Below are 25,571 nucleotides of genomic sequence, written 5' to 3'. Positions count from 1 at the left end.
AACCGTGAGATCATGACCTGAGCCGAAGTTGGACGCTTAACTGACTGAGCCACCCAGGCACCCCTCTAAGGAGATAACTTTTAAGCTGAAGCCTCAAGGAAGAGAAGGGACCAGCTTTGTGAAGAAAAAAAGAGATGGCTATCCAGATAAAGGAAAGAAACATATGCAACAGACCTGAGGTAGGAAAGAACCTGGCATACTTCAGAATACATGTAGAATGAACATGACAGCATCCCTCTAGGCCAACTTCATGGATCCAAACTAAAAATTACAAAAGAGCTGCTAAAAGTTTAGTCCTGAAAACCTCAGCCCAAATCCTACTTTCTGCCTTTCTGCTCCTTTTCTTCTTGCTCTCTTAAAAAGGCCAAAAGGAAATGTCTTTTTATCTGTTTTATATATCCTAACAACACCAGGTGCCTGAAGGCTCTGTTGTTAAAATAACATACAACCACAAGATAGAAATTATCCAGACAGTGGTAAATTCTAGTGGGAATAAACTAGACTTCACTAAACCATGGAAAAATCTTAGCAGGCCAGAATATTGTAACATTTTCTTGAAAAACTATAGATCTTAACTCAGTACATCAAAGCTTAGCTTATATATATAAATCCTAACAAGCTCTAGCCTGAACTCTGAACAGTTTATTTCTTGGTGATCCCATCTTATGCTCTCCCAACTTACTGACAGAGATCTAGGCCTGATCAATGGGTAGAAGATTCTCCTGCCCCTTCTCCCTCAGAAACCACTCATTTCTTCCCCTCTCACACCAGAAACAACACCTCTTCTAAAAGAATGTATATATAAAATATAGCTTTTCCAATAGGCAACAAGTGCCCCTGACAATACCCAAGGTTTCAGTGAGAGCAGTAATCTTATGTCAGGATAGGTTCTACACACTATGAAATAAAACAAGAATCTGCTTTTTGCTCACCCTGAGCACTTGCAGCCCAATCCTATCTACATTCCATTACTCATACTCCACCTGTCTTCTGCTGGAAGCCTCTCTCTGGTGCTTGGGTGGAAGTTGCTGATGGCCATCCAGAAACAAATCCTCTTGCCATCTTTCTGCTGTCCCAACAGACGGCTGCTGCCTGAAGCATAAGGTCTAAAACATACAAAAGCACTCACCAAAGCATGCGAGCAGTGAAATAATGCTAGTAAAAGTACTGTAGGCTGCAGTGATAGCCCTGACGTACTCCATGCAGGTCAGAATAATCTGATACATTATGCATATGAGTATGCATTACACTTCCTGCCACTATTATGGATCTTAACTATATTCACGAAGCAATCATCCATAAGCTTCTTCATCCATAAAACAAGGATAATAGTATCTATCTCCCCAGGTTATTGTCAAAATGAGAAATGAGACAATGGACACAAAGTTCTAGAACTATTTTAATTATGGAAAGTGCTTAATGAACATAAGCTGCTTTTCATAATATTATTGACAATATTATTGACAGTATGAGTAAGAGAGAATACCACCAGCAGCAGCTGCAGCACTGTTAGAAGCAAAGCTCTGGCAAGCCCAGATCAAACTCTAATTTACTTTCTGCTGTTTACTTTTTATTATACTCTCCTCTACCTGTTCTCTGGCAGAACTTGGATCCCGGATATCATGTAAAACATATTCACAGCACTCTGGAAACAACTCCTTTCTCCATCTCTCATCTGTCAAATTATGTAAGGCCTGCCCATAGCTCCTGTGCTAAAAGACAACGTAAACACTGACTATCAATTGCCTAAGCAGGAGCATCATGACGGGGCAATAGTAAAAGCTTCAGTGAAGAGGCCTGAAGTAGTTTCAACAGGTCAGAATGGTGTGATACATCACAGAACAAGAGGACATCACAGCTTTGCCCGTTAATACTGACCTTAACACTAAATCCCTAAACAGTTACTATATTGCCCTATTAAATTTGAGCCAAAACCTAAGCAATTTATTCTCTGCTACTTATTCCTCACTCTACTCTGCTCTGCTTATTCCCTGAGAGAGGCTAGGTCTTAAACACTGGGTGAAACATACCGATGGCACTCCAGAAACAATTCTTCTTTCAATCTCCCATTTCTCAAAAGATGCAGGTTGCTTGAGACACTTGTTCTAAAGGAAAAACAAAATATAAAACTGTGTAAGCAGAAATGATTTTAGACATCACTGACAAATCCAAAATAATGATACTAGCGGAGGATAATATAACAGAATTGGTGTGTACGTGTGCTTCCATCTGTTAGTACAGAATTCCCAAACATAAATCAAAGTAGGAAAGAAAACAGTATAATGCATCCCAAGATACCCATCCCCCAACTTCAATAATTAGTAACGTTTTTTTTCCATCTATCTCTTTTGCCACTTTTTTCCTGGACTATTTGAAAGCAAATCCCAGATTATTCTGGTACCTTTTTTTTTTTTTTTTTTTTTTTGCATGGGGCATCCCCTTATTCAACAAATGGAAGCAGATAAGGCAACAAAGCAGTATTTTTATAATGTTGCTAACATTTTCCCAAGGTACAGCCAGAACACAAGCTTGTGTCATTTCCACAAGTACTCCTACTCAATGTCCCCAGTAACTGCACGCGCAAACACTAGAGGTTCAGGAAGTTCTGAGGCGGCAAACAGCTCGTTTTGTCCTTCATCATAACTGGTTTGCAAACTGGATGCCTGGTTTTGGTGTACTGCCTCAGTTGGTCAAGAGTAGAAGCCCTTCAGTATTTACGAGACGAAATGCAGAAAGCCAAATAAGCCTCCAGGATATGAGTTTACAAAGAACAATTTACTGTTAACCAATCAATATTACATAAACCCTGTCTCTTGGTTAACCCCAATGACAGAGGTATGCTTTCTCACCTGGACAGACTTTAGGTCTGGCACATTTCAAAATAACTGAAGATGTTATGCTCTTATCTTCCCTCCAGCAGCTTTATTTCTATGTAGCCTACATGCAAACTAGCTTGATAAGCTCCAACCCCAATTTTAAGTAATTTTGTCTCTGTTACTACTTCAGGAAGGAGATAGTCCTCCCACTGTTTTTGCTCTACATGTTCTCTAGGAGAGGCTCAGTCCTGGCTTTAGGTTTAACATACTGATAGCACTCCAGAGGCAATTCTTCACTCACTCTCTCTGCTCTCATAAAAGATGGCAGTTCCTTGAGAAACATGTTCTAAAGGAATAAAAACAGAAAACAAATCATCTGACCAGGGCAATGTGCTAATCTAATATTGTAGGCTTTGGTGAGAACTCCAGGGAAATGGTACCAGGTGAGGATATTCTGATACATTTGGACTTGAATAAGGATGTAACACGTTTAGCTCAACGCTGTAGACCTGAATTTGTAATCCTAAGCCATGAACAGAAGAGTCTGACAAACCCCTCATGTTTAGTAATTTAGGATCTGCCACTTTTTCCTGCACTATCCATGTAGGGACAGTATGTTTATGGTAATACTGTGGGCTTCAGCAGAAGTTGTAGTATCATCTTAGTAAATTGAAATGGTCTGATTCTACACTAAGAATATGAATGTGATTTATCAACCTTCCAAATGACAGAACTGATTTGATTGGATACATTCACTAGACCAGGGTCTTTTGCACCTGATTCTATACTTCACATTACCAATTACTGAGAATGTATAAAACCCAGTTACTTTATCTCCTGTTTATTTCCTTTTTATTCTGCTCTACCTGATCTTTGATGAAGGTATAGTCCTGGAGTTTAGGAGGCAGGTACTGATAACTTGCCGGGGAAAAGCCTTCTCTCCCTTTCTCACTTGACATATCAGAATATGACTCCTTGAAGCGTACTTTCTAAAAGAAAACAAAAACATTAATTATAAATTGCCCAGTGGAAGTAATATGCTAGCAATACTACAGACTTTATTGAAAGCCTTACAGTAATTTTTTAAACTCAAGATAATGTGAAATATGGAATAAAACAGAAAGCCATGATTTTTGTCATTTTTGAAGTCTAGCTGAAAACAACCATTGCAAGTTCCAAACTAAACCCAGAACAATTCAGTTCCTGCTGGTCTCTCTCCTTTTTCTATTCTACCTTGTCCCTGGTGGAGGTCTGATCTTGACTGCTGTGTAGAAGATCCTGATGGGCATCCAGAGGAAACACCTCTCTCCCTCTCCTGTCTGTCAAAATTGATGCTGGCTGCTTCAAATTTGCCTTCTAAAAAAAGAACAAACACAAAATATCAATTGTTCACTTAAGAAAGACAAGTTAACCAATAATACTTTAGGCTGTGGTGAGAATTCTGGAATGAACTGAGGTCAGAATATAACTTAACATGGTATGGAATAAAAGAAAACATTATATACTCTATTCCATACATATCCAGTTATGACCCTATATAATTTACTTCCTGTTGATCCCTTTCTTCTTATTTTCGGTCTAACTGATCTCTGGTAGAGGGCCGGCACTGGAACCTAAATAGTAAAAGATACTGTTGGCACACTTGTGGGCCATGCCTTTTTCCATCTTTCAGGTGTCAAAGCAGATAATGGCTGCCAGAATATTTTCCCTAATATGAAGATTTAAAAAAAAAAAAAAAAAAGTAAATTGTCCAGACAGGGGTAATATGCTGCTGATAATACTTTAACACTTAATGAGAACCCTAGACTTTTGAGAAATTAATGAGAAGACTACTTTTTCCAACTATGACTCTCCAAATCAACTGCAATTGAGTCCTTCCAAATCCCACTCCAAAATTTAACTGGCTATTTTTTCTTGTTATATCTCCTTTCCACTCTATTTTACCTGATCTCTGGGTGGAAAATCCTGTACTCTGGAGAGAACACACAGGTCTCTGAATAGAAAATGCTGGTGTTGGTCTCTGGGTAGAAAATCCTGGTCCTGAAATTTGGACTGAATATTCTGGTCTTCAGAGAGAACATGCTGGTCCTGACATTTGGGTAGAATATTCTGGTCTTTGGGTAGAAAAACCTGGTTTTTAGGTAGAAAGTCCTGGTCCTGACATCTGAGTAGAACATTCTGGTCTGTGGGAAGAACACACTGTTCTTTGGGTAGCAAATCTTGGACTTCAGACACAATACTCCCATCTTCTAGTTCAATATTCTGGGCTTCTGGCATAATATCCTGAGTTTCTGTCTTAACAGCCTGGGCATCAGGTTCAGTGGTCTGGGCTTCAGGTTCAACAGCCTGGGCTTCAGGCTCAATGGCCTGGGCTTCGGGCTCAACGGTCTGGATTTCAGGCTCAACAGCCTGGGCTTCAGGCTCAGTGGCTTGGCCTTCCACCTCAACAACCTGGGTGCTGAGCCTTGGCTCAATACTCTTAGCTTCTAGCTCAACACTCTGGACTCCTGTCAAATCACCCTGGATTTTCAGCAGATCACCTTGGGCTTCTGGAAGATAATCCTGGGCTTCTGGCAGAATATCCTGAAGGCCTTGAAGATCTAACTGCTTTCGCTCTTCCTCTTTCATCACAGCAAATAATGGATTTTTGAATTGTGCTTTCTAAAAGTGAACATAAACATCAAATATAGAATGCCAGGTAGTAGCAACACTCTAGGTTTTCCATAAGACTCTTAAAATAATCTCAAAAAGATATAGTGGTCAAACAAATTACTATAATAAAATGGAAATCAGGATCTTTGCTCAACTTAACAAAACCAAAATCTATAATCCCAAACCAGTACAACAATACTGGCATCCCTAATCCAAATCACAATTAGTTTAATTTCTATCATACTATCTCCTTTTACTCAGCTTTACCTGAACTCTGCTGAAAGGTTTGTCCCTGTCTTCAGAAAGGAGATCCTGTTGGTCTCCCCAAAACAAATTTTCTCTCCCTTTTTTATCTATCAAAATAGATGAAGGTTCCTCAGAGTCAGGTTCCTACAAAACACACAATCAAAATGAAAAAAGAAATATCTATTACAGGTAGAAACAGTGTAATTACAATAAAATCCTAGGCTTCAGCACACTTTTAATATAATTTAGGAAGTAGGTCAATATAATCAAATATTATAAAAACAAGATATTACAAAAGAAGTATAAGCTATATACTGAGAACTATAAAACACTGTTGAACAGAATTTAAAAATATCTAAATAAGTGGAAAAACATCCCATGTTCATGGATCTCTGAAGACAATATTAAGACATCAATAAACCCTCACATTTACAGTCAACTGATTTTGAACAAGAGTGCCAAGAAAATTCAATGGAGAAAGAATAGTTTTTCAACAAATGGTACTGGGACAAGTGGTTATTCATATGCAAAAAGAATTAACTTAAAACACTTCCTCACACCACATATAAAAATTCACTCAAAATAGATCATGTAAGAACTAAAATTATAAAATTCTTAGGAGAGCACATGGTAGAAAATATTGATGACTTGAAATTAAGCAATGGTTGGGGTGCCTGGGTGGCTCAGCCAGTTAAGTGTCTGGCTCTTGACTTCAGCTCAGGTCATGATCTCACAGTTTGTGGGTTCGAGTCTTGTAGTGGGGAGCCTTCTTGGGATTTTCTCTCTCCCCCTCTCTCTGCCCCTCCATGCTCATGCACTCTATGTGTATGTGTGTGTGTGTGTGTGTGTCTCAAAATAAATAAATAGACAAACTTAAAAAAAAAAAAGATTAAGCAATGGTTTATTAGGTATTAAATCAAAAGCATGCAACAAAAGAAAAAATAGATAAATTGAACTACACCAAAAGAAAAAATTTTGTACAAATGATAGCATTAAGAAAGTGAAATGACAATCTACAGAATGGGAGAAAATATTTGTAAATCATGTATCTCATAAGAGACATGTATCCAGAATATATAAAGAACTCTTATAACTCAATAATGAAAAAACAAATAACTCAATCAAAAAATGGACACCACCACATTAGAATAGACACTTTCTCCACAAGACATATAAATGGGGCAATAAGCACAAGAAAAGATACTCAAGATCATAAGTCATCAGGAAAACACAAATCAAAAGTACAGTGAGATATCACTTCATACCACTAAGATGGCAATAATCAAAAAGATGGACAATAGTAAGTATTGGAGAGGATGTGGAGAAATTGGAACCCACATATATTGCTGATGAAAAACAGCTTGGCAGTTTCTCAAAAGGTTAAACATAGAGTGACCCTATAACCTCCAAATTCCACTACTAAAAAAAAGAATGCCCACACAAAGACATGTACACAAGTGTCTGTAGCACAGTTATTCATAAAAGCCAAGAGGTCCATCAACTGATGAATGGATATACCAAATGTGATATAGCCATAAAAGGAATATTATTCAGCAATAAAAAAGGAATGAAGTACTGACACATTCTACAATAAACTTTGAAAACATTAGGCAAAGCAAAAGAAGCCAGGTCACAAAAGACCATATATTATATATATTATATGATTCCACTTATATGAAATGTCTAGAATAAGCAAATCTATAGAGACAGAAAGTAGATTAGTTGCTTAGGACTGGGGGTAGGGAAAGGGAGGGAACAGAAAGTGATGGCTAATGAGAATAGGGTTTCTTTTAGGGGTTAAGGAAGTGTTATAAAGATTAGATTATGTTGACATTTGCACAAACCTGTGAATACACTAAAAATGACTGAAATGTATACTTTAAGTGGGTAAATAGTATAGTATATAAATTATATCTCAATACAACTGTTAGGAAAAAAACACTACTGGACATTAGAATTTTATCCCTTAAACCCAACCTTAATTAGCTGTGGATGGCTCTAGCAAGCCATTTTCCCCCCCTCTACTCTACATTTCCCTCCCTGATTTTCTATAAATTTCTGGTAATGCAAAGTAGTTAAAAGTCCAAAGACCTTGATGGAACTTAAAGAGCAATTGTTCTTTTGTTCCTATATTTATCTTGAGGGATGACGGTTCCCTACAAAATGCTTTCTTAAAAAAACAAGAAAGAAAGAAAGAAAGAAAGAAAGAAAGAAAGAAAGAAAGAAAGAAAAAATGATACAGAAATAAATGGTCTAGACAAGGTAATATGCTTATGATACTGGGTTGAGTTTTCGTGAAAGATCTGGAGTAATTTTAACAGATTACGGTGGTTTAACATAGAATAAAGAAAAACAAGTAGTTAGTTCTACTTCAGATTTACAAATAAATCACTCACACATCAAACATATGGAAGGAAATATGCTGGTAGGAGAATATATTAACTTTATAAATGACCACTTGTTCCTATACCAGCCAGTAACAATTTTAGGAGGCTTATGATTTTGTCTTAGTGACCCAACAGTGGGCAAGCAAGTATATCTTCTAACTGTACCTCCAAATCTGGAATAACAAAAACAACCAGACAGATTCTAAGGTCAGTAAAAATAAGTCTAACAAGGAAATGAAACAAGAGTTCAACCAGGTTACAGATTGTGTCCTGACTGGCAGATTTCCACTTCACAAAACTGAGGGGGTAGAAAACTATTCAGAATTGAGGGAACAACCACATACATGATATAAGAAATGTGAAAATTTTCACTAATTTCTTAGATCATTCTCATTTCTATGGAGATATGTTTCCAATGTTCTAGCTGAAAAATACACATGTATTCTTTGGAAGCAATAAGCAGAAAGTCTGAATACATCATCATCAGCATCGTCATCATGAATTACATTTAAATGGCATCTTTGACATATAAAACTGGTTTATAGAAGGATGTTACCTCAGACTTAATCCTTCTCCCTCTACTGGATAAGTATTTATTTCAGTACTTTTTCTGGAAAAGCATCAATTGAAAGGTTTGAACATATTCCACACAACATAAAATATCAGTCTCTAGGATCTGATAACCCTTTTTTTCTGGTTTGCTAGAATGTGTCCAATCACTTCATTCTAATACTACTCTGAAGTCAGTACTGGCACAAACTACAGTCGCCAAATCCATAGTATGAAAACCGTCCAAAAACCAAGCCACTGAGAAGTTTGGTACAAAAGAAATTCTATCTTGAGAGTCCTAACAAGGCAATGCTACAAAAGGGTAACCATACTAAACGTACCTGGGATGGAATGTCTTCTGTGATACACACCATATATTTATATATTTAACTATAAATATCTTACTATCACTGAAGAGGGAAACATAGATTAGTATTCTACAAATTACAAATACATAAAAGACAAATGTTTTTGATGGTTGTGTTGAGATACTTAAGAAAAAATACAAAAACATTTATATATATATTTATATATATATATATATATATATATATCCATTTCTTTCCAAAAACATACACACACACACACACACACGTATATACATAATCTAGGAAGCAAAACTAAGAAAGAACTAAGAGACAGAGGTGATGAGGGCCACAAAAAAAATAGGGTAAAAAAGATGAGATGGTCCATTTTACTAGATGCTTTCTATCAAAACTTGATATTCATGCCAAAATTAAGTACACACAGGAAAATACATGAGTTTATTTTTAGGATCCAAATCTGTGAACGCTGAAATAAACAGCCACAGAACAATATCATTTTACAAGTATAGCCTTAAATATCCTTTTAAGTCTAGCTCTGCATCTATGTTCCAATTATTCACTCTAACCTTGTATTTTGAATCAAAAGAATTTCTTTTTAAATAATAACAGTATTGGGGCTCCTGGGTGGCTCAGTCGGTTAAGCGTCCGACTTCAGCTCAGGTCATGATCCCACAGTTCATGAGTTCAAGCCCCGTATCAGGCTCTGTGCCGACAGCTCAGAGCTTGGAGCCTGCTTTGGATTCTGTGTCCTTCTCTTGCTCTGCCCCTCCCCTGCTCATGCTCTGTCTGTCTCTCCCTCTCTCTCAAGAATAAACATTAAAAAAATTTTTTTAAATAATAACAATACTGATTTTTTCCTAACTAGAAAGTAAAATATATACTTTACGGAAAATTTTTTAAATAGGGAAAACCAAGAGAAGAAAATAAAAATCACCTGTACTAACACTAACCATAAATAATCAGTATTAACCTCTTGGTCCATTTCTTTCCAGGCTTCTGTCTCTGCACATAGTATTCTCTTCCCATCGCTTTATCTTTATTTTTTTATTGTTTGAAAAATATTCTACATTTATTTGCTTATTATTTGCTTCCCTGCTAGCACAGATGCTCCTGAAGGGATCTTTGTCTATCTTTTTTTTCCTGCTTCTAGAACAATGCTTGGTAAAGACAGACATTCTATAAACATTGGCTGCATTTTTTTTTTTAATTTAGAATATATTGTATATAATTTTGTATCCTACTTTTTTCACTTAATTTTGTATCACAGACACTTCTGTCTTTAGATATTCTTTGAAAGCATATTTTTTTTACAATAGCTATATATGGATACACCATAATTTTTTAACCATTCCCTACCATTGGATATTTCAGGTTATTTCCAATTATTTTTACAGTTATAAATAATGTTGAGATGTAAATAAATATTTATGTGTACTTTTTACAACAATTTATTAGAAATTAATTTACCTCTTGGTGGGGAAAGGTTTTTCTTCTACCATCTGGAAACACTGACACATTTTTTTTGTTCACAGTCTTAAATGATGCCAGTCGGTGACGAGCCTGTTTCATGGTTTGACTAAGCTGCCAGGGAAAGGGAAAAAAGAGCAAACAAAAACAGGCTAAAGTTTTAATACCAAATTCACTAAGTGTTCCAACAGGAAAACAGGCCCCTATTATTAAAAAATGCCAGACCTAAGACAAGAGGATTACCTGCAAAGGAGACTGTGGTTTGCTGACAGTATTTTTACAACATGACTTTCATTATTCTAAAATACTGTTATTTCATAACTTGATTTAAGGGCTGTTATTCAAATCATTTTTCAACAACATATGCTTTGTATCAAGAATGTACACAAAATATCAGAACCTAAAAGTTTTAATTAATAATTTTAGAAATTATGAGCAAATACATTCTTTACCTCCTATCCATCTTCTCAATAAGGAGTTATTTCTTCGACTAGTCTTTGCATGCCTAATCACTTTTATCACTCCTTGCTAGAGGACTCCATTCCTAGTCCCTCTAAAATCCTTTTTTCCTGTTTACAAGAATCCCTTCTTCACCCCTAACATTTGAAACCTGTAGCTATTCAAAGTCTTTTCTCAAACCCCCCTTCTTCCAGAAAGTCTAAGTTAACTCAGAACACAAACTCCAACATCTCAACAGAAGCCATTTGTTTCAAGTACTCTAAGTAACAGCTGATAATGAGTATTAATATTAAATACATTGACTTTGTGTTCATTCCTTACATCTACCAGGTCATTTCAGTAAGCACCGGTTTTGATCTCTTTTTCAGAAGAGCATAGCCTATTTTATTTTTCACAAATCTGCACAGAATGTTCCCTTAAAGAAAATACAGAAATGAACAAAGTGCCATGTTTTAGGCTAACCACTACATCATGTAGAAGAAAAGCATATCCCTATACTACAAAGTAAAATTAAGGCAAAGTCAGGACCAGTTCCAACCAATCCAGTAAAAGTTAATGATATCAATTCTCCCTGGAAAGTAAATCATGACTATGATTTACAGATATAAATAACAAACACTTTGGTTTTTACTAATGGTGAGCTAGGGATAAAAACACTCTCACTACCGGTGCAGTTTCCCTACAGCATATCACCTGTTTTGTCCTTGCTTCTAAAGGTCTACACTTCTCACCAGAGAAATCAGCTTGAAACATTACTCTTTATTTTACTAAGAGGGGACTTATTTTTTTAAGAAAAAAATTTTTAATGTTTATTTTTGAGAGAGAGAGAGAGAGACAGAGAGCAAGGCAGGGAGGGGCAGAGAGAGAGGGAAACACAGAATCAGAAGCAGGCTCCAAGCTCTGAGCCGTCAGCACAGAGCCCGATGCAGGGCTCAAACTCACGAACCGTGAGATCGTGACCTGAGCCTAAGTCAGTTGCTTAACTGGCTGAGCCACCCAGGCACCCCTAAGAGGAGGACTTCTAAATTTGTTAGCAGAATGGCTAAAGGGATCAAGATAGAGGTAATCATACTATAAAAAGAGATATATGTACAGTTAAAGTTATAAAAAATACAGAGCCACAAATGTGTCTGTTTTTACTCACTGCCAAGTATAGTAGATGTTATTGCCCTGCACAATGTGACCAAGGATTCAAAATAGCTGTTGTAACAGATTTAAAATAAGATACATAATCTACATCTCCCAACAAGTCCAAACCTCTATTAGAGTCACAGATTGATTTTCGTCCCTTAAGCAGGATATTTCAACTGGTCCAGCAGTTGGAATATACGTTATAGTCTTTCCATTTCTCTGTCATTACCATAACCCTTCATCAAACCTCAACCCGAAAGCCCTTTCAAGGACCAGCTATGAGGACTGTAATAGGCTGACTAATGGACACTCAAAGACACCAGGTCCTGATCCCTGAAACCTATAAACGTTACTTTATAAGAAAAAAGGGGCTTTGCAGATATTATTAAATTAAGGATCTTAAGATGAGGAGATAATCCTGGACTATCCATATGGGCCCTAAATGCCATCCCAACTGTCCTTATGAGAGAGATGGCAGAGGAAGATGTGGCATACAGAAAAGAAGAAGGTGATGTAAAGACAGAAGCAGTGATTGGTACAATGTAACCACAAGGAAAGGAAAGCCAGCAGACACCAAAAACTAGAAGAGTCGAGGAACAAATTTTCTCCTAGAATCTGTGGAAGAGACCCTGCTGATACCTTCATTTTGGCTCACTGAAACTGATTTTGGACTTCTGGCCTCGAGAACTTCAAGAGAATTAATTTGTCATTTCAAGTCGCTAAGTTTGAGGTAATTTGTTAACAGCAGACAAAAGAAACGAATACAAGGACCAAAGTCAATGTTCATAAGCATTAAACAAAAATATAGAAAATAGGGGAATTTTACAAATCAGATTATTAAGTGGGCCTCCCAAGCTATAGGCTCACCAATAACCTAGATCTTGCGTAAAAAGGCAGGCTGGAATAATGAAGATTCCTTATCTTACATGATGAACTAGGAAGTATGAGAAATCAGACACAGGAACTGAACCGAAAAGGTCCAAAGCTGGAGCAAAGAGGCTAAAGGAGCCATAAGTATGCCTAAGTTTCAGAGCTGTGATGATGAGAATACCAGTTAGTAGAAAAATTAAGCAAATAAGAGAGAAGCATATGTGTAGAGACAGGGAACACTCCCACTTTGCCTGGAACTGTCCAGGTTTAGCAATGAAGGTCTCATGTCCTCAGACAATAAGGAAGGTGGGTCACCCTATGAGAACAACTGAATCAATCAAGTTATTGATTAAATACTAGTTGTGAAGATCAAAGAACCTATGCTGTTGTGATCACTGGAACTACCTCAGAGCCAGAAAAACTCCTCTGACTCCTTAAGGGAGTTTCTGATTCTGCCATTATCATCCCATGCATGTTCTTGAAATAAAATGAAGTCTTGCAGCCGAAGAGCCTAACTCAAACAATAGTTTTCCAATGATAGATTAAGAAAACTTATCAGGTTATTTCACATTGCTTAAATCTTTCTTAATTACCAAAATTAATTGGTATTTCCAGGGTTGAAAAAGCTGGAAAGCCTGCATTACAAAGAGAGAATGAAAATAAAAAACAAGATAATAAAAGATTCAGTGAGAAATAAAAAGCTGAGATATCCCATGCTAGAAAATAGTGGTAAACTTAATAGTGTATTTAAAAAAAATTATTACATGGTGAGAATGAAACAATGATCAGCTGTTCATTGATTCCCAACCAAAATGAAGTTATCAAGGGACACAATAGAAACTCAATCCCTAGAGATAAATATCAGTCTGAACAAAAGCAGGGGGCTAGGCTAGTTCTATTTTATGGGAACACTTGAAATTTCTTCCAGTTTTATGATTATAGTGGCTAACTTTAGGTACCCAATCTTATCTATTTCAGAACAAGTAGGTAATACCAAGTATTATAAGTGAAGGTTGGGGTGGGGATACAGAATAAGAGAGGTCCTAGCAAAATCACATGTTGGGGTACAGGGCCACATCCAGTTTTGAAGGCCATATTTGAAAAGAGCATATTTGAAAAACTAAATAGCATTCAGAAGAAATCAACCAAGATTATAATGACTGAAAGCATTAGGAATGTAAGAATCAAAAGAGAAAAATGGGGGGCGCCTAGGAGGCTCAGTTGGTTAAGCATCTGACTCTTGATTTTGGCTCAGGTCACAATCTCACAGTCGTGAGATCAAGCCCTGTGTTGGGCTCCACGCTGGTCATTGAGCCTGCTTAAGATTCTCTCTCTCCCTCTCCTTCTGCCCTTCCCCCATGTGCACACACATGTGCGTGCGCGCGCTCTCTCTCTCCCCCCAAAAAAGAAAAAAGAGACAGAAATGATAGCTATAATCAAATATAATCAAATACCTAAAGTGTCTTAGAGATGACCATGGTATTTTATTTTCTATTACTTGAGAGTGAAAAACTAGGCCCAATGGGTAAAAATTATAGGAACATTTTGACTTAGTATATTGATAAAATATTTCTAATAATTTCAAGACTTCTAAAAATGAATAGCCTAAAAAGTGGTCAGTTGCTCAACAGTGGCAGTGTTCTAGCAGAAACTAGAGACAATATAAAAAGAATTCTTTAGAGAAAGAAAGGTTAGACTAGATAATGTCTTTTCTTTTCTAACATTTAATTAAAAATGTAAATAAATTCAGGGGCGCTTGGGTGGCTCAGTTGGTTGAGCATCCGACCCTTGATTTCAGCTCAGGTCATGATCTCACAGTTCATGAGTTTGAGCCCCACAAACTCTGTGCTGATAGCACAGAGCCTGCTTGGTATTCTCTGTATCCCTCTTTCTCTCTCTGCCTCTCTCTCAATAACAACAACAAAAAAGATAAACTTTTTAAAAAAGATTTTAAAAAATGTAAATAAATTCAAACATATTGGAAATGTCAAACATATAGTAGACAGAAGCTATAATGAATCCCACATACACACCCAAACAGTTTTAACATTATCAATTCCTGGCCCATCTTATTTTATCTATAATGCCTTACTTCACTTCACCCTTATACTACTTTGAAGTATACCCCAGATATCAAATCATTTCATCCTTAAGTATTTCAATATGTCAGATGAACTTTTAAAACCCTCCAGCTCCAGGATTCTATGGTTCTATCACTCCGTGGCACACGAAAACTGAAAAGTCCACCAATATTCAGAAAGTGAATTATATTCACCATTTACTCAACCACTTCTAGATAAATCAAGGGAGTTAGTGCTTGAACAATGCCTCACTGTCTAGTTCTTAGTGACATCTAGTGGATAAAAACTGCAACAGAGGAGCGACTGGGTGGCTCAGTGTCAAATTCTTGGTTCCTCTCAGATCATGATCTCATGTCTTGAGTTCAAGCTCTGCGTTGGGCTCTCTGCTGAGCCTGCTTGGAATTCTCTCTTTCTCTCTGCCTCTCCCATGCATTCACACATTCTCATTCTCTCTCTCACTCTCTCAAAAATAACTTTTAAAAAATTAAAAAAAAAAACTGCAACAGAAACAGTAAGATTAAAAAGCATCTAATGTCAAGATGCTGTTTGGGCAAAAGTTTATAGGCTTAAAGTAGTTTAGGTCACTGAACATTCTTTAGTAGTTAGTTCATCTTTTAAGAAAAAAACAGTATAAATTTTTTTTTCGTTTTGTAACATTTCAAGCTTTTCATAACCTGATTTCGTCCTATGTAACCTCAATTTTCTGTCATCCTCCTCTATAAACTATCAATCAGAAAGGTTCCATCACTTATTCCCAAATATACCAAGCTCATTATACATTCTACACTCTTAACTGTTCCTCCTATCTCAAAATTCTCTTCAATTCACCAATTCAATTCACCTTACCAATTCAAAATATATAACTCAATTCCACCTCTTCCAGGAAATATTTCCTTGGAATTGAAAAATTTTTGAAATTCCATAGTGCAACTTTATCACCAAATATAGCAAATATCTCTATATTATTATCTAATAGATTGGAGTCTACCAGCTTTACATCTCTACTTGGAAATGCAAACCCCCATAAAAGGTCCCAATTCACATTTCATTCGTTCAATGTTTAAGAAACACAGTATATTCAAATATCTGTGAACTGATGTGTTCTACTTATATACTATACAGATGAAGTAAAATCCTCACTATGGTGGGATTATAGCCACAAGCACCACAAAGGCAACAACCGTGTCTGTTTTCATCAATGTTCTATCCCTTATACTTTATGAAGTGCCTGATTCAATAAATATTTGCTCAACAGATTGTTCATAACCTTAAAAAAGGAAACAAAAATGATTTTTAAAATGATTACTACAAACCAAGCAATGGCAAGAAAAAGTCATAGTTTGGGCAAAGAAAAAAAATTTTTTAAGTATTTCAATATAATATATGCTTATAAAGCTTTCCCTAATTATACTAGCAAATATACAATCCCTTCATACTTATGACCAAGCAAGTCAGCAGTTATGAAACTTTTATTTTTGCATAATCATCATTTTCTACACTTTTGCTCTCCTCTCACTATCCCTAGAAATGCATTTTAAATAAGATGAAGTAGAATTCCCATAGCAGAGTTGAAGAATATGGTATCGAGTGGACAAAAAGCTCAGGTACACTAAGGAGAGTTGAGTGCACGGTCTCAAGTGATTTCAGCGGATGAACCTACTCATGGTGATTAATTTTTAAATAACAGATACGTAAAATCAATTACTTAGGATATGTTACTTTTTTTTTTAATTCTATGTCAAGAGTTTAGTATGTTATTACTTGACCTATAGATCTATTTATTGTGATTATCAGACTAAAGGACAGAAATGAGGAAAAAGAGACAAAAATAATGAATGAAGCGCCCCATATATGTACTGTACCTTTTTGCAATAGACATTAGGAATCAGTTCTGTCCATATACCATAAACAATAACTTACCCATAACACAATTCCAGTACAATTGGGAAAAAATCTATGTTCTTTAACTTAAAGCTCTTTCTCATAAGTTTTTAACTCTAAGAGTTTGGCAGCTTCCTTTAGATGATTCTAAATTGTCTTACCAAAAATAAATAAATTTAGAATATGTATAAAAAATAAACATCATTCCACTATTCCCCACTTTACAAAAGTAAAAAAAAGAAGGTAATTAAAAGTGAAGTTGAGTAGGATACCTCCTAATCTCTACTTCATATTCTAGATATGGCATGTATCTAAAGAAAATCATAGGCATAAAATGAGTATGTACTTACAGCCTGGGCTTGTTGTTGGAGTAATTCATTCTGATTCTCTCTATCTTCTAGTCCATCCCCCAGCACCTGGGAAGGAGGTAACCTAGCACTTCCAATTGCAGCATTCAAGTTCTTTGGAAAAACACTTGTTCTTTTAGGAGTTAAATGTGCTGGATCTGAGGACTGCATGGCTATAGAGCCTTCTTTTTCTGCCTACACAAAGGAAGAAAGAGTGAGATTCTTCTAGTGAGATTCTACTCCGGACCAGTACAATCAAATAATGCCTATAAGTGGCCCAAAAGACTTTAAATCAGGGCCAAGGGTAGAAAGAGGAAAGCTTTAGCAAGCAATGAAACTAATATTTACCAGGCATCCCTAATGTGCTAATAATTTACCTATCAAATTCTCCTAACAACACTGTGAGACAAATATCATAGCCTCATTTTATAGATAAAGAAACTACAGTCCAGAGAAGTAATAGGCCCAAGGTGACACAGCTAGCAAGCAGCAAAGCCAAAATTCAAACCCAAATCCAAAATTCTGACATTGTTTTTGATTATTTGGTGAAAACAAAAAAATGAGTCAGAACAACGTAAGAATAAAATATGGTTTCTCTTTTGAACTTACTGCTTCATAAGATCTCTGAAGCTGATGCTTTTTTCGCAACCTGATTTGTTGATTTACTCGGCGTTTGACTTGTCTCTGAAAATGCTTCAGAGCTTCTTGTTTTTTTCTTAGTTGTTCCTTTAGTTCTTCTTCAATCATATATGCTGAAGTCTTGAAAGATGAAAGAAAATAAACTTAAATGTCAGCAGTTTTGCCTGTTAGGACTGTTTTAAGCACAAAGCTGTCAAGGTACAATCCCAAGAAAATAATTCAGTTCTATAATCCAAAATTCCCAGTACAGTAAGGAAATCACAGGAGTTCAGAAGCTGATAATCTAGACATAGCTACTGAGTACCAAGAACTCAAACCAAATCAAAAACTAAAAATTGGAATTTTTGTACTCAAATCAAATCTTAATTTTTCATTGATTTGACAACTAAAGTTGCCTTCATTAATTCTTAATGAACCAATTTAAACCTATCTTATGTTACACATTTTTTAAAATGAATACAACAGTCCAGATACACCAAATTGCTCACCGCTCACCAAATAGGTCCTATTATAAAATGCCTTCACACTCAGATTTACGCTCCGTTTTTAACCTTCCTGTCATCTCCATCTAGTAAAGTAAAGGTGGTACTCATTCTTTAAGACCATCTAATAACCAACCACCTTCCATAATTGGTTCTTCCTCTGAGCTTCCTATGCTATAGTACCTCTCATTCTTATTAACATTGAGTATAATACTTCTCAACTCCCCCATTAGATTAGGTACACTGTGAGGGCAGGAAATGTATTTATCCTCTTTTGTTTCTCCTACAGTATATGACACAGAGCCTTGAATATAAAGGCACTCAATATTTGTGTAATGCTCAATTCTAAAACACATTCTAAACGATCTAGAAATTTTATCCCATTTGAGTCCCTAATCAGTATTCACTTCCTCTGAATGCTTTGAATAACAACCACAGGCATAATTAAAAGCAGTTACTTTTTTTTTCGAGAGAGTGAGAGCACAAGCAGGAAAAAGGAGCAGAGGGAGAGAGAGAATCTTAAGCAGGCTCAATGCTCAGCACAGAACCCAACTCGGGGCTTGAACCCACAACCCTGGGATCATGACTTGAACTGAAATCAAGAGTCAAACGCTCAACCAATGAGCCACCCAGGTGCCCCAAGCAGTTATTGTTATTAAAGATCTATTACAAGACAAGCACTTTAACCACATTATATCACTAAATCCCTAAAACTACCTCCAATAGAAGATATTCTTATTCTTTATATTAAAGATGAGGAAATTGGGGCTCAGAAAGATTCATCTTTAGCCCAAGATCCTACAGCTGGCAAGCAGCAGAGCTACAAGTCTCTCTGACTCCAATACTTATGCCCTATACTGTTACTGCTTGTCTCTTGACTATGTCTCTCTTTCATAAGGGATCTTCAAATAAATAAAATCATACTCCTATCCAGCCCTTCTTCTAACACAGTGATTCCAAATTCTAATTCAGAAAGGTGCCTCAAATATTTCATAAGGCAGTCATTAACTCTCAAAATGAAAAGAATTTAAATTCTAATAAAATCACATTTTCCAAGAAGTCTATCCCATATTCTACACAAGTATATACCATAGGAATAGAGTGTACAAAACAAATATCAAAGAACAATTGGGTAAAATAATTCCAAAGGAGAGATATATGTAGTAAAGACTGAACAACTGACCAAAATTAACCCAGGCTCCAGAAAATTAAAGCCATCCTGCCTCTTTTACGCCCATTGTCTGTCTGCCCCCTCTTTTACCCCCATGCTGAGATTATTGAACATCTTATTAGTGTATGACTGATTCCAAATTGTGAATCTCAACTGTAAACGAAAGATAAGAGTATACCATATTTTAGAAACATATTTTGCTCAGCAAACACCACTTTATAAGGCAATCAGAACCCAAGAACATTGTCTCAGATTCTGGGACATTAAGAGATTCCCAGAGTCAAATAAATTTGAGAAATACTGACTTAAGCAAAAATAAATATTGTTTCAATTGTACAACTAATTCCTCATAGACATAGACTTTTTGTACCCTAAGGACTATCCAAGGGGACAATATAGAAAGAAGTGTTTCTCACAACAAACAAAGAACATTTTTGGATAATTCACGTATGATGAAACTTATGTTTAGTATTCACAATAGTCTCCAAAGATGATCTCCCCTTCTCCCCACAGTGAATCAATCCTCCCAGTATCAATGCTCTTGTGTAATAATCTCCCATACTGATTGTAGTCTGGCTCTGTATATATCCAACAGAATGAGGCAGAAGCATTGGCTCCATGACTTCTCAAGCAAGGTCTTAAAGCAACTTCCACCTACAGCTCTTGGAGTGCTCACCCTAGGGGAAACGAGCCACCATATAAGAGTTCTACCCTGAGACCACCATGCTGAAAGGAAGCCCAAACTAGCCAGGTAGAGAAACCATGTGGAAAGAGAAAGCATCCAAGCAAGCCCGCAGCCATTCTAGTCATCCTAGCCCAAGTGCCAGACATGTGAGTGAGAAAGCCATCCTGGACATCACAGCCCAGTAGATGGCCAGATGAAGAGGAAACAAGAAATCCAACCAATAGCCAGAATCCAATAGAGTTGTCCCAGACATCTCCAGCTATTTCAGCTGTCTCAACCGACAGGCTTCAGACATTGTGTTGTAGACGAGCTATCCTCACTGTGCCCTGTTCTAAACCCTGACACACAGTATAATTTGCTTTATGCCACTAACATCTAGGACAGTTTGTTATACAACAACAGATAATCAGATAAATTATAAAATAATGCGACAGCCATATATGCTGATAGAATAGCAGTGTCCTTTGATGCTAATTTAATTAGTGGAAGGGGAGGTCTGAAGCTATGGTATTCTTAGGACTCTCAATGGCTCCTTGAAACTTTGAGAACAAAAATGATTAAGAGTTTCCTTTTAAGGGGCGCCTGGGTGGCGCAGTCGGTTAAGCCTCTGACTCCAGCCAGGTCACGATCTCGCGGTCCGTGAGTTCGAGCCCTGCGTCAGGCTCTGGGCTGATGGCTCGGAGCCTGGAGCCTGTTTCCGATTCTGTGTCTCCCTCTCTCTCTGCCCCTCCCCCGTTCATGCTCTGTCTCTCTCTGTCCCAAAAATAAATAAAAATGTTGAAAAAAAAAAAAAAAGAGTTTCCCTTTAAAATAAGCATGTATTAGGTCTACCACACTTTAAAAGTAACTATTCAGCATTTATTCTGAGCTGACAGAAGCTGCATCTGTCAATAAGGGTGGATTCCCCAGACTATATATACTAAATTGGTAAAGAGTTCTAGGAAATGCTTGATCAAATTGCCATTGACTGGTACTGATCAATATTTTTTAAGTGAGGGAAAGGAGACATATATTTTCCAAGACTAATATTTTGAGTTAAAGTTTGGGAACATGAGACTAAATTCTTTTTAACACAGAAAAAGAAAATTCTGGTGGTTTTTAGGCATTTTGATGCTACATTACAAAGATGCCAGGGGCGCCTGGGTGGCTCAGGCAGTCAAGTGTCCGACTTCAGCTCAGGTCATGATCTCACGGTTCGTGGGTTCCAGCCCCGCGTCAGGCTCTGTGCTGACAGGTCAGAGCCTGGAGCCTGCTTCGGATTCTGTGTCTCCCTCTCTCTCTGTTCCTCCCCTGCTCTCACTCTGTCTCTCTCACTCTCTCAAAAATAAATAAAGATTAAAAAGAAACAAAGATGCCATAATTTGAGCAATGAAAACGAGGTATCAATAACTTAAATACCAAAATACCTTTGTACCAAACCTTATTAACTCTTCTGGGGTGTTTCTTACACTTATCCCTTTTCATTCCTACTTCAACCACCCTTTTTTAAAGCTTTCCCTTTCTATTCCTTATCATGAAACAAGTCCTGATGCCATACTTCATGGCTAAATTGTTACAATTATATCCTAATTCGTCCCCCAGAAGCCAATCTATATCTCACCTCAAAAAATTTTTGAAGCAATTAACCTAGTCAAAACATTGTTTTACCATATTTGTCTGTAAATATTACACAATGAATGAAGTCAATCCTTTATCCAAGATTTCCCTACAGCTGTGGTTCCCAACAGCTCCTATTTTCCACAATCCCACTACACATCCTCTCCAATCAATCTAATCTACCCTTAGAATCCTGAATATACCTCCCTCACTTCCTACTCTTCCCATTCTCCTTAATTGGAGAATCTTCCTCCTTCTTTACCTAATTTCTTCATTAAGCTTGCTTGTATCACATCAACCCAAAGTCCTACCTTTCTTCCTTAAGTATCATAGCACTTAATCATATACTACTTAGACACTTCAAATCCTTTCTGGAAATAGGCAGAAGAGGAATAAATGAATACATATGAACATACATATAAAAAAATAAAATGAATATATGAAATTGCTTTGTTATTTAAGATTTACTTTAAACATGTCTCATTTCTTCTCTGAGATCAAGGACCACTCATATTTTTCGTCTCATGTTCAGCATTTTGTCTATATGTGCAGAATACCCTCACACAATTTGTGCATTCCATAAATACTTACCAAGTGCTTATATTTATCAGGCACTAAGACAAAGTTGGGGATGGTAAAAAATGAGATTTTTTTTTTCCCTTGTGCTCTGGAAGCTCACACTCCATCAGGAAAAGTAGACATGCATGCAACTTACTATAAATATAATGTGGTAAGTGCCACAATAAAATTCCAACAAATAGCTAAGGGGCACAGTTTGGTGAAAGACTATCAAAAACCTTCTTACAAAATTGTCCTCCTGCGCTAATTAGTACATATGAGAGTTATTATGGAAATAGGCGCACATGTAAACTTTGCAAAAGTTTCCCTTCACCTGAAATGCGCTTCCCTACGATCTATACTTACAGCATTTTCATTTCTTAAGGACTAACATAGGCTATATTTCCACACTCATTCATTCCACAAATATTTCCTTAAGACTTACTATATGATAGGACAGGAATGAACAAAATATAAAGGTCCGCGTCTTCCTGGAGTTTATAGTTAAAACTTCCTCAGGATCTCAGTCAGAATTAATCTCTTCTTTCCTTATTCTCTTACTGTATCTGAATCTTACAGAATCTCTATCACACACTTACCATAACTCTAAACAATCAATTCATGTTAAATTAAGTGTGGCAACTGTCATCCCTACTAGCTGCAGGGTGTCCAGAAGATACAGACAGTGCCTATGTCTTGTGCACAGCAAGCAATCAAGAGTTTGTGAAATACAGTTTTGGCAAATACGTGTTTGTTCTACAATCCTAAAGCAAGAACATAACTATTTATAAAAGGACATCCCCCAGACAGTTCATCTTTATCTAAGCACCAGGGATTAGAGAAGGCTAATATGAAGAAGAAGAAGAAAACAAACAAACAAACAAACTGAAAGAAACAAACAAACGAACAAAAACAGGGGAGGAACCCCACCACATCTGCATCAAACTGACACTCACATATGCTGGGACTTCCGAACTATCTGGCAAGGCAGGTTCCACCCAGGCCCCAACTGGCACTATAGCCTGGTTCCTTTCGGCCAGCACTGCCAACACGTCCTTGCTCTTCAGGGGGTTTAAAGCCAGGGGCAACCTTGCGGCATTTCGAGGCTTCTTGAGGGGGGCCATCCTTCCTGGCATGTGACCCCTGGATAGGAGAAAGGAGAAGCTTAAAATCTTCAAGCGACTGCGTTAAAAGCTCAATCTCCTAATCCATCAGCCACAGGCTCCTGGAAAGGAGAGAAACCTGGGAGGAGGCAGTAAGTAGCCTGACAGGCAGTCGAAGAACAAGAATTCTGGAGAAGGAAATGGGAAGAAATGAAAAGCGTTAAGTTTTAAAGACTGCCTTGTGCAAGGAATGGGGATGAGAGGGGAGAGAAAAGGGATCTACTGAGGGAACGAAAACTGTGCCCACTGGTGGCACCGCGAGGAAAGGGAGGAACGACCGTAGCAGCCAGAGAGGAAGGGGGCTGGTAGGGTCGGGGTGGGAACCTGGGTCTGAGGCTGAGTCCAAATAACTGCTATCCGGTTATGGAGGGAAGCGATGAATGCCGGGGAGTCCCGAGCCAGATAAAAGCCTGTGTCTTAGGCCTCGGGGGTCCCACTCCTGCTGAGATAGCACCGACCAAGCACCGGTGCACAGGTCGCCACACATTCAAACTACTCGGGATTCCTAGGTAACCGCCTCCAGCAAACCGCCACTTTCGGGAGGGCCGCCGGGCCGCCGGGCCCCGCCCACCCCGGGCCCGCCCTTCGGTGGCCATGTATCGGCCCCTTCCGGTCTTGCGTTCCCTCCCCGGGGATGGGAAAGCGTAAGGGGCGGGACTTAGAGCTCCGCGGTAACGTCACTTCCGCTCCATGTCTCACGCAGGGGGCGGGGTTTGTGAAGGCGCGAGGAGAGGGGCGGGGACGAGTGGTTTCGCGGAGCTGCTGAGTGATGCGAGAGTTAAGGTGTGTAAGGCCCCTGGTGCAGAGATGGAGACCAGCACAAAACCTGCGGGAAAAGGTTACGTTGAACTGAAGAGCGCTAACTCAGAGGGCCAGGGGTCCCAATAGAGGGAAGCAGGAGAAAAGAATGGAAAAAACTGGGTCTGACAGAGCTTTCCTCCAGGAACAAACTAAACTAACAGTAAATCATACCCATCCTGTGTACACATCATTACGTTTATAAGGCTATGTAATACATATTCTTATATTTGAACAGCGCAGCCTCGTGAGTGGTCACCCTCTCTGCTCCAAGCTCTACTATAATTCTGGGACACTTCACCTATTCATTCGTTCATTTAACATATTGAAAGCTTTTTATATATCAGTACTGTTCTGGGCACTGGAAATATATAGCAGTGAAGAAAACAAATATCCCTTGTTCATGGAATTTGTAATATGATGAGAAGTAACCGAATAAACACATGAGTAAGTAAATGTGCCTGAGGCTGATGAATACTGGAGAGTAAGAGCAGAGAAAGAAGATAAACAGTGTACTGGAGGGGAAGTGAAATTTTAGATAGTATGCCTAAGAAGATTTCACTGAGGTACTTTTGAGCAAAGGCTCCAATGCAAACCTCCATGAGATAATGAACAAGCTACTGTGATCTTCAAAGGAGAGTTAAGTGTTCCAGGTAGAGGGAACAGCAAGTACAATCACTCCAAAGTGGGTATCTGTCTGGCTGTGAAACAGCAAGGAGGCTAGCGTGACTGGTACAGAGTGAGATGGGGAGAGTGTTGATATAGGAAGTCAAAAGTTAGGGGGTGGGTAATTATATAAAGCATTGTAAGCCATGGAAAGGCATTGAGATGGAGGGTTTGAGCAAAGGAATGCCATAATGTGACTCAATTGTTTTTTCTTTAAATGACTGTGGATACCATATTGAGAATAGACTGAGTGTGGCAGAAGTATAAGCAGTAGGCCAATTAAGAGGCTATTCCAGTAATCCCAATAGGAGATTATGATGTCTTGGATCAGGGAAGTAGTGGTAAAGATGGTGAGAAGTAGTTGGATTCTGAATATACTTGGGAGGCAGAACTTTCAGGACCTGTTGAAAGTTGGGATATGGAGTGTGTGTGTGAGAGAGAGAGAGAAGAGTCAAGAAAAATTCTAGTGATTTCATCCTGAGCAATTGACAGGATGGAGTTGCCATTTTACTCACCTGGGGGAAATGGTGGAAGGAGTAGGTTTGGGAGAAAGATCAGGAGTTCAGTTTAAGTTGTGTTTAATTGACATCTAAGATATGAT

The 25,571-nt window shown here is 37.7% G+C and overlaps 1 protein-coding gene across 8 annotated transcripts in view; it reads right to left on the bottom strand.

Annotated features, from left to right (window-relative positions):
* The window catches only part of CCDC15 (coiled-coil domain containing 15), a 100,539-nt gene extending 76,434 nt beyond the window's left edge, over positions 1-24,105 (bottom strand). For 7 of the 8 annotated variants that reach the window (XR_007144832.1, XR_007144833.1, XM_047823394.1 and 4 more), the window contains exons 1-11: positions 23,831-24,105; positions 23,300-23,486; positions 17,822-17,971; positions 17,216-17,407; positions 10,444-10,557; positions 5,736-5,858; positions 4,761-5,477; positions 4,050-4,172; positions 3,683-3,805; positions 2,031-2,105; positions 984-1,106 (exon numbers count right to left, since the gene is read on the bottom strand). Coding sequence is in view for 6 of the 8 variants with exons in the window: in XM_047823394.1 (XP_047679350.1) it covers positions 984-1,106; positions 2,031-2,105; positions 3,683-3,805; positions 4,050-4,172; positions 4,761-5,477; positions 5,736-5,858; positions 10,444-10,557; positions 17,216-17,407; positions 17,822-17,971; positions 23,300-23,479 (1,920 nt within the window). In the remaining 2 variants the exon portion in view is untranslated. The remainder of the gene's footprint in view (positions 1-983; positions 1,107-2,030; positions 2,106-3,682; positions 3,806-4,049; positions 4,173-4,760; positions 5,478-5,735; positions 5,859-10,443; positions 10,558-17,215; positions 17,408-17,821; positions 17,972-23,299; positions 23,487-23,830) is intronic. The other variant, XM_047823395.1, reaches the window with a different exon arrangement.
* Between the last annotated feature and the right edge of the window lie 1,466 nt (positions 24,106-25,571).

This window comes from Prionailurus viverrinus, chromosome D1 (genome assembly GCF_022837055.1).
Source record: "Prionailurus viverrinus isolate Anna chromosome D1, UM_Priviv_1.0, whole genome shotgun sequence".
NCBI classification, from domain to species: Eukaryota; Metazoa; Chordata; class Mammalia; order Carnivora; family Felidae; genus Prionailurus; species Prionailurus viverrinus.
This window is presented reverse-complemented; position numbering and strand designations above follow the sequence as displayed.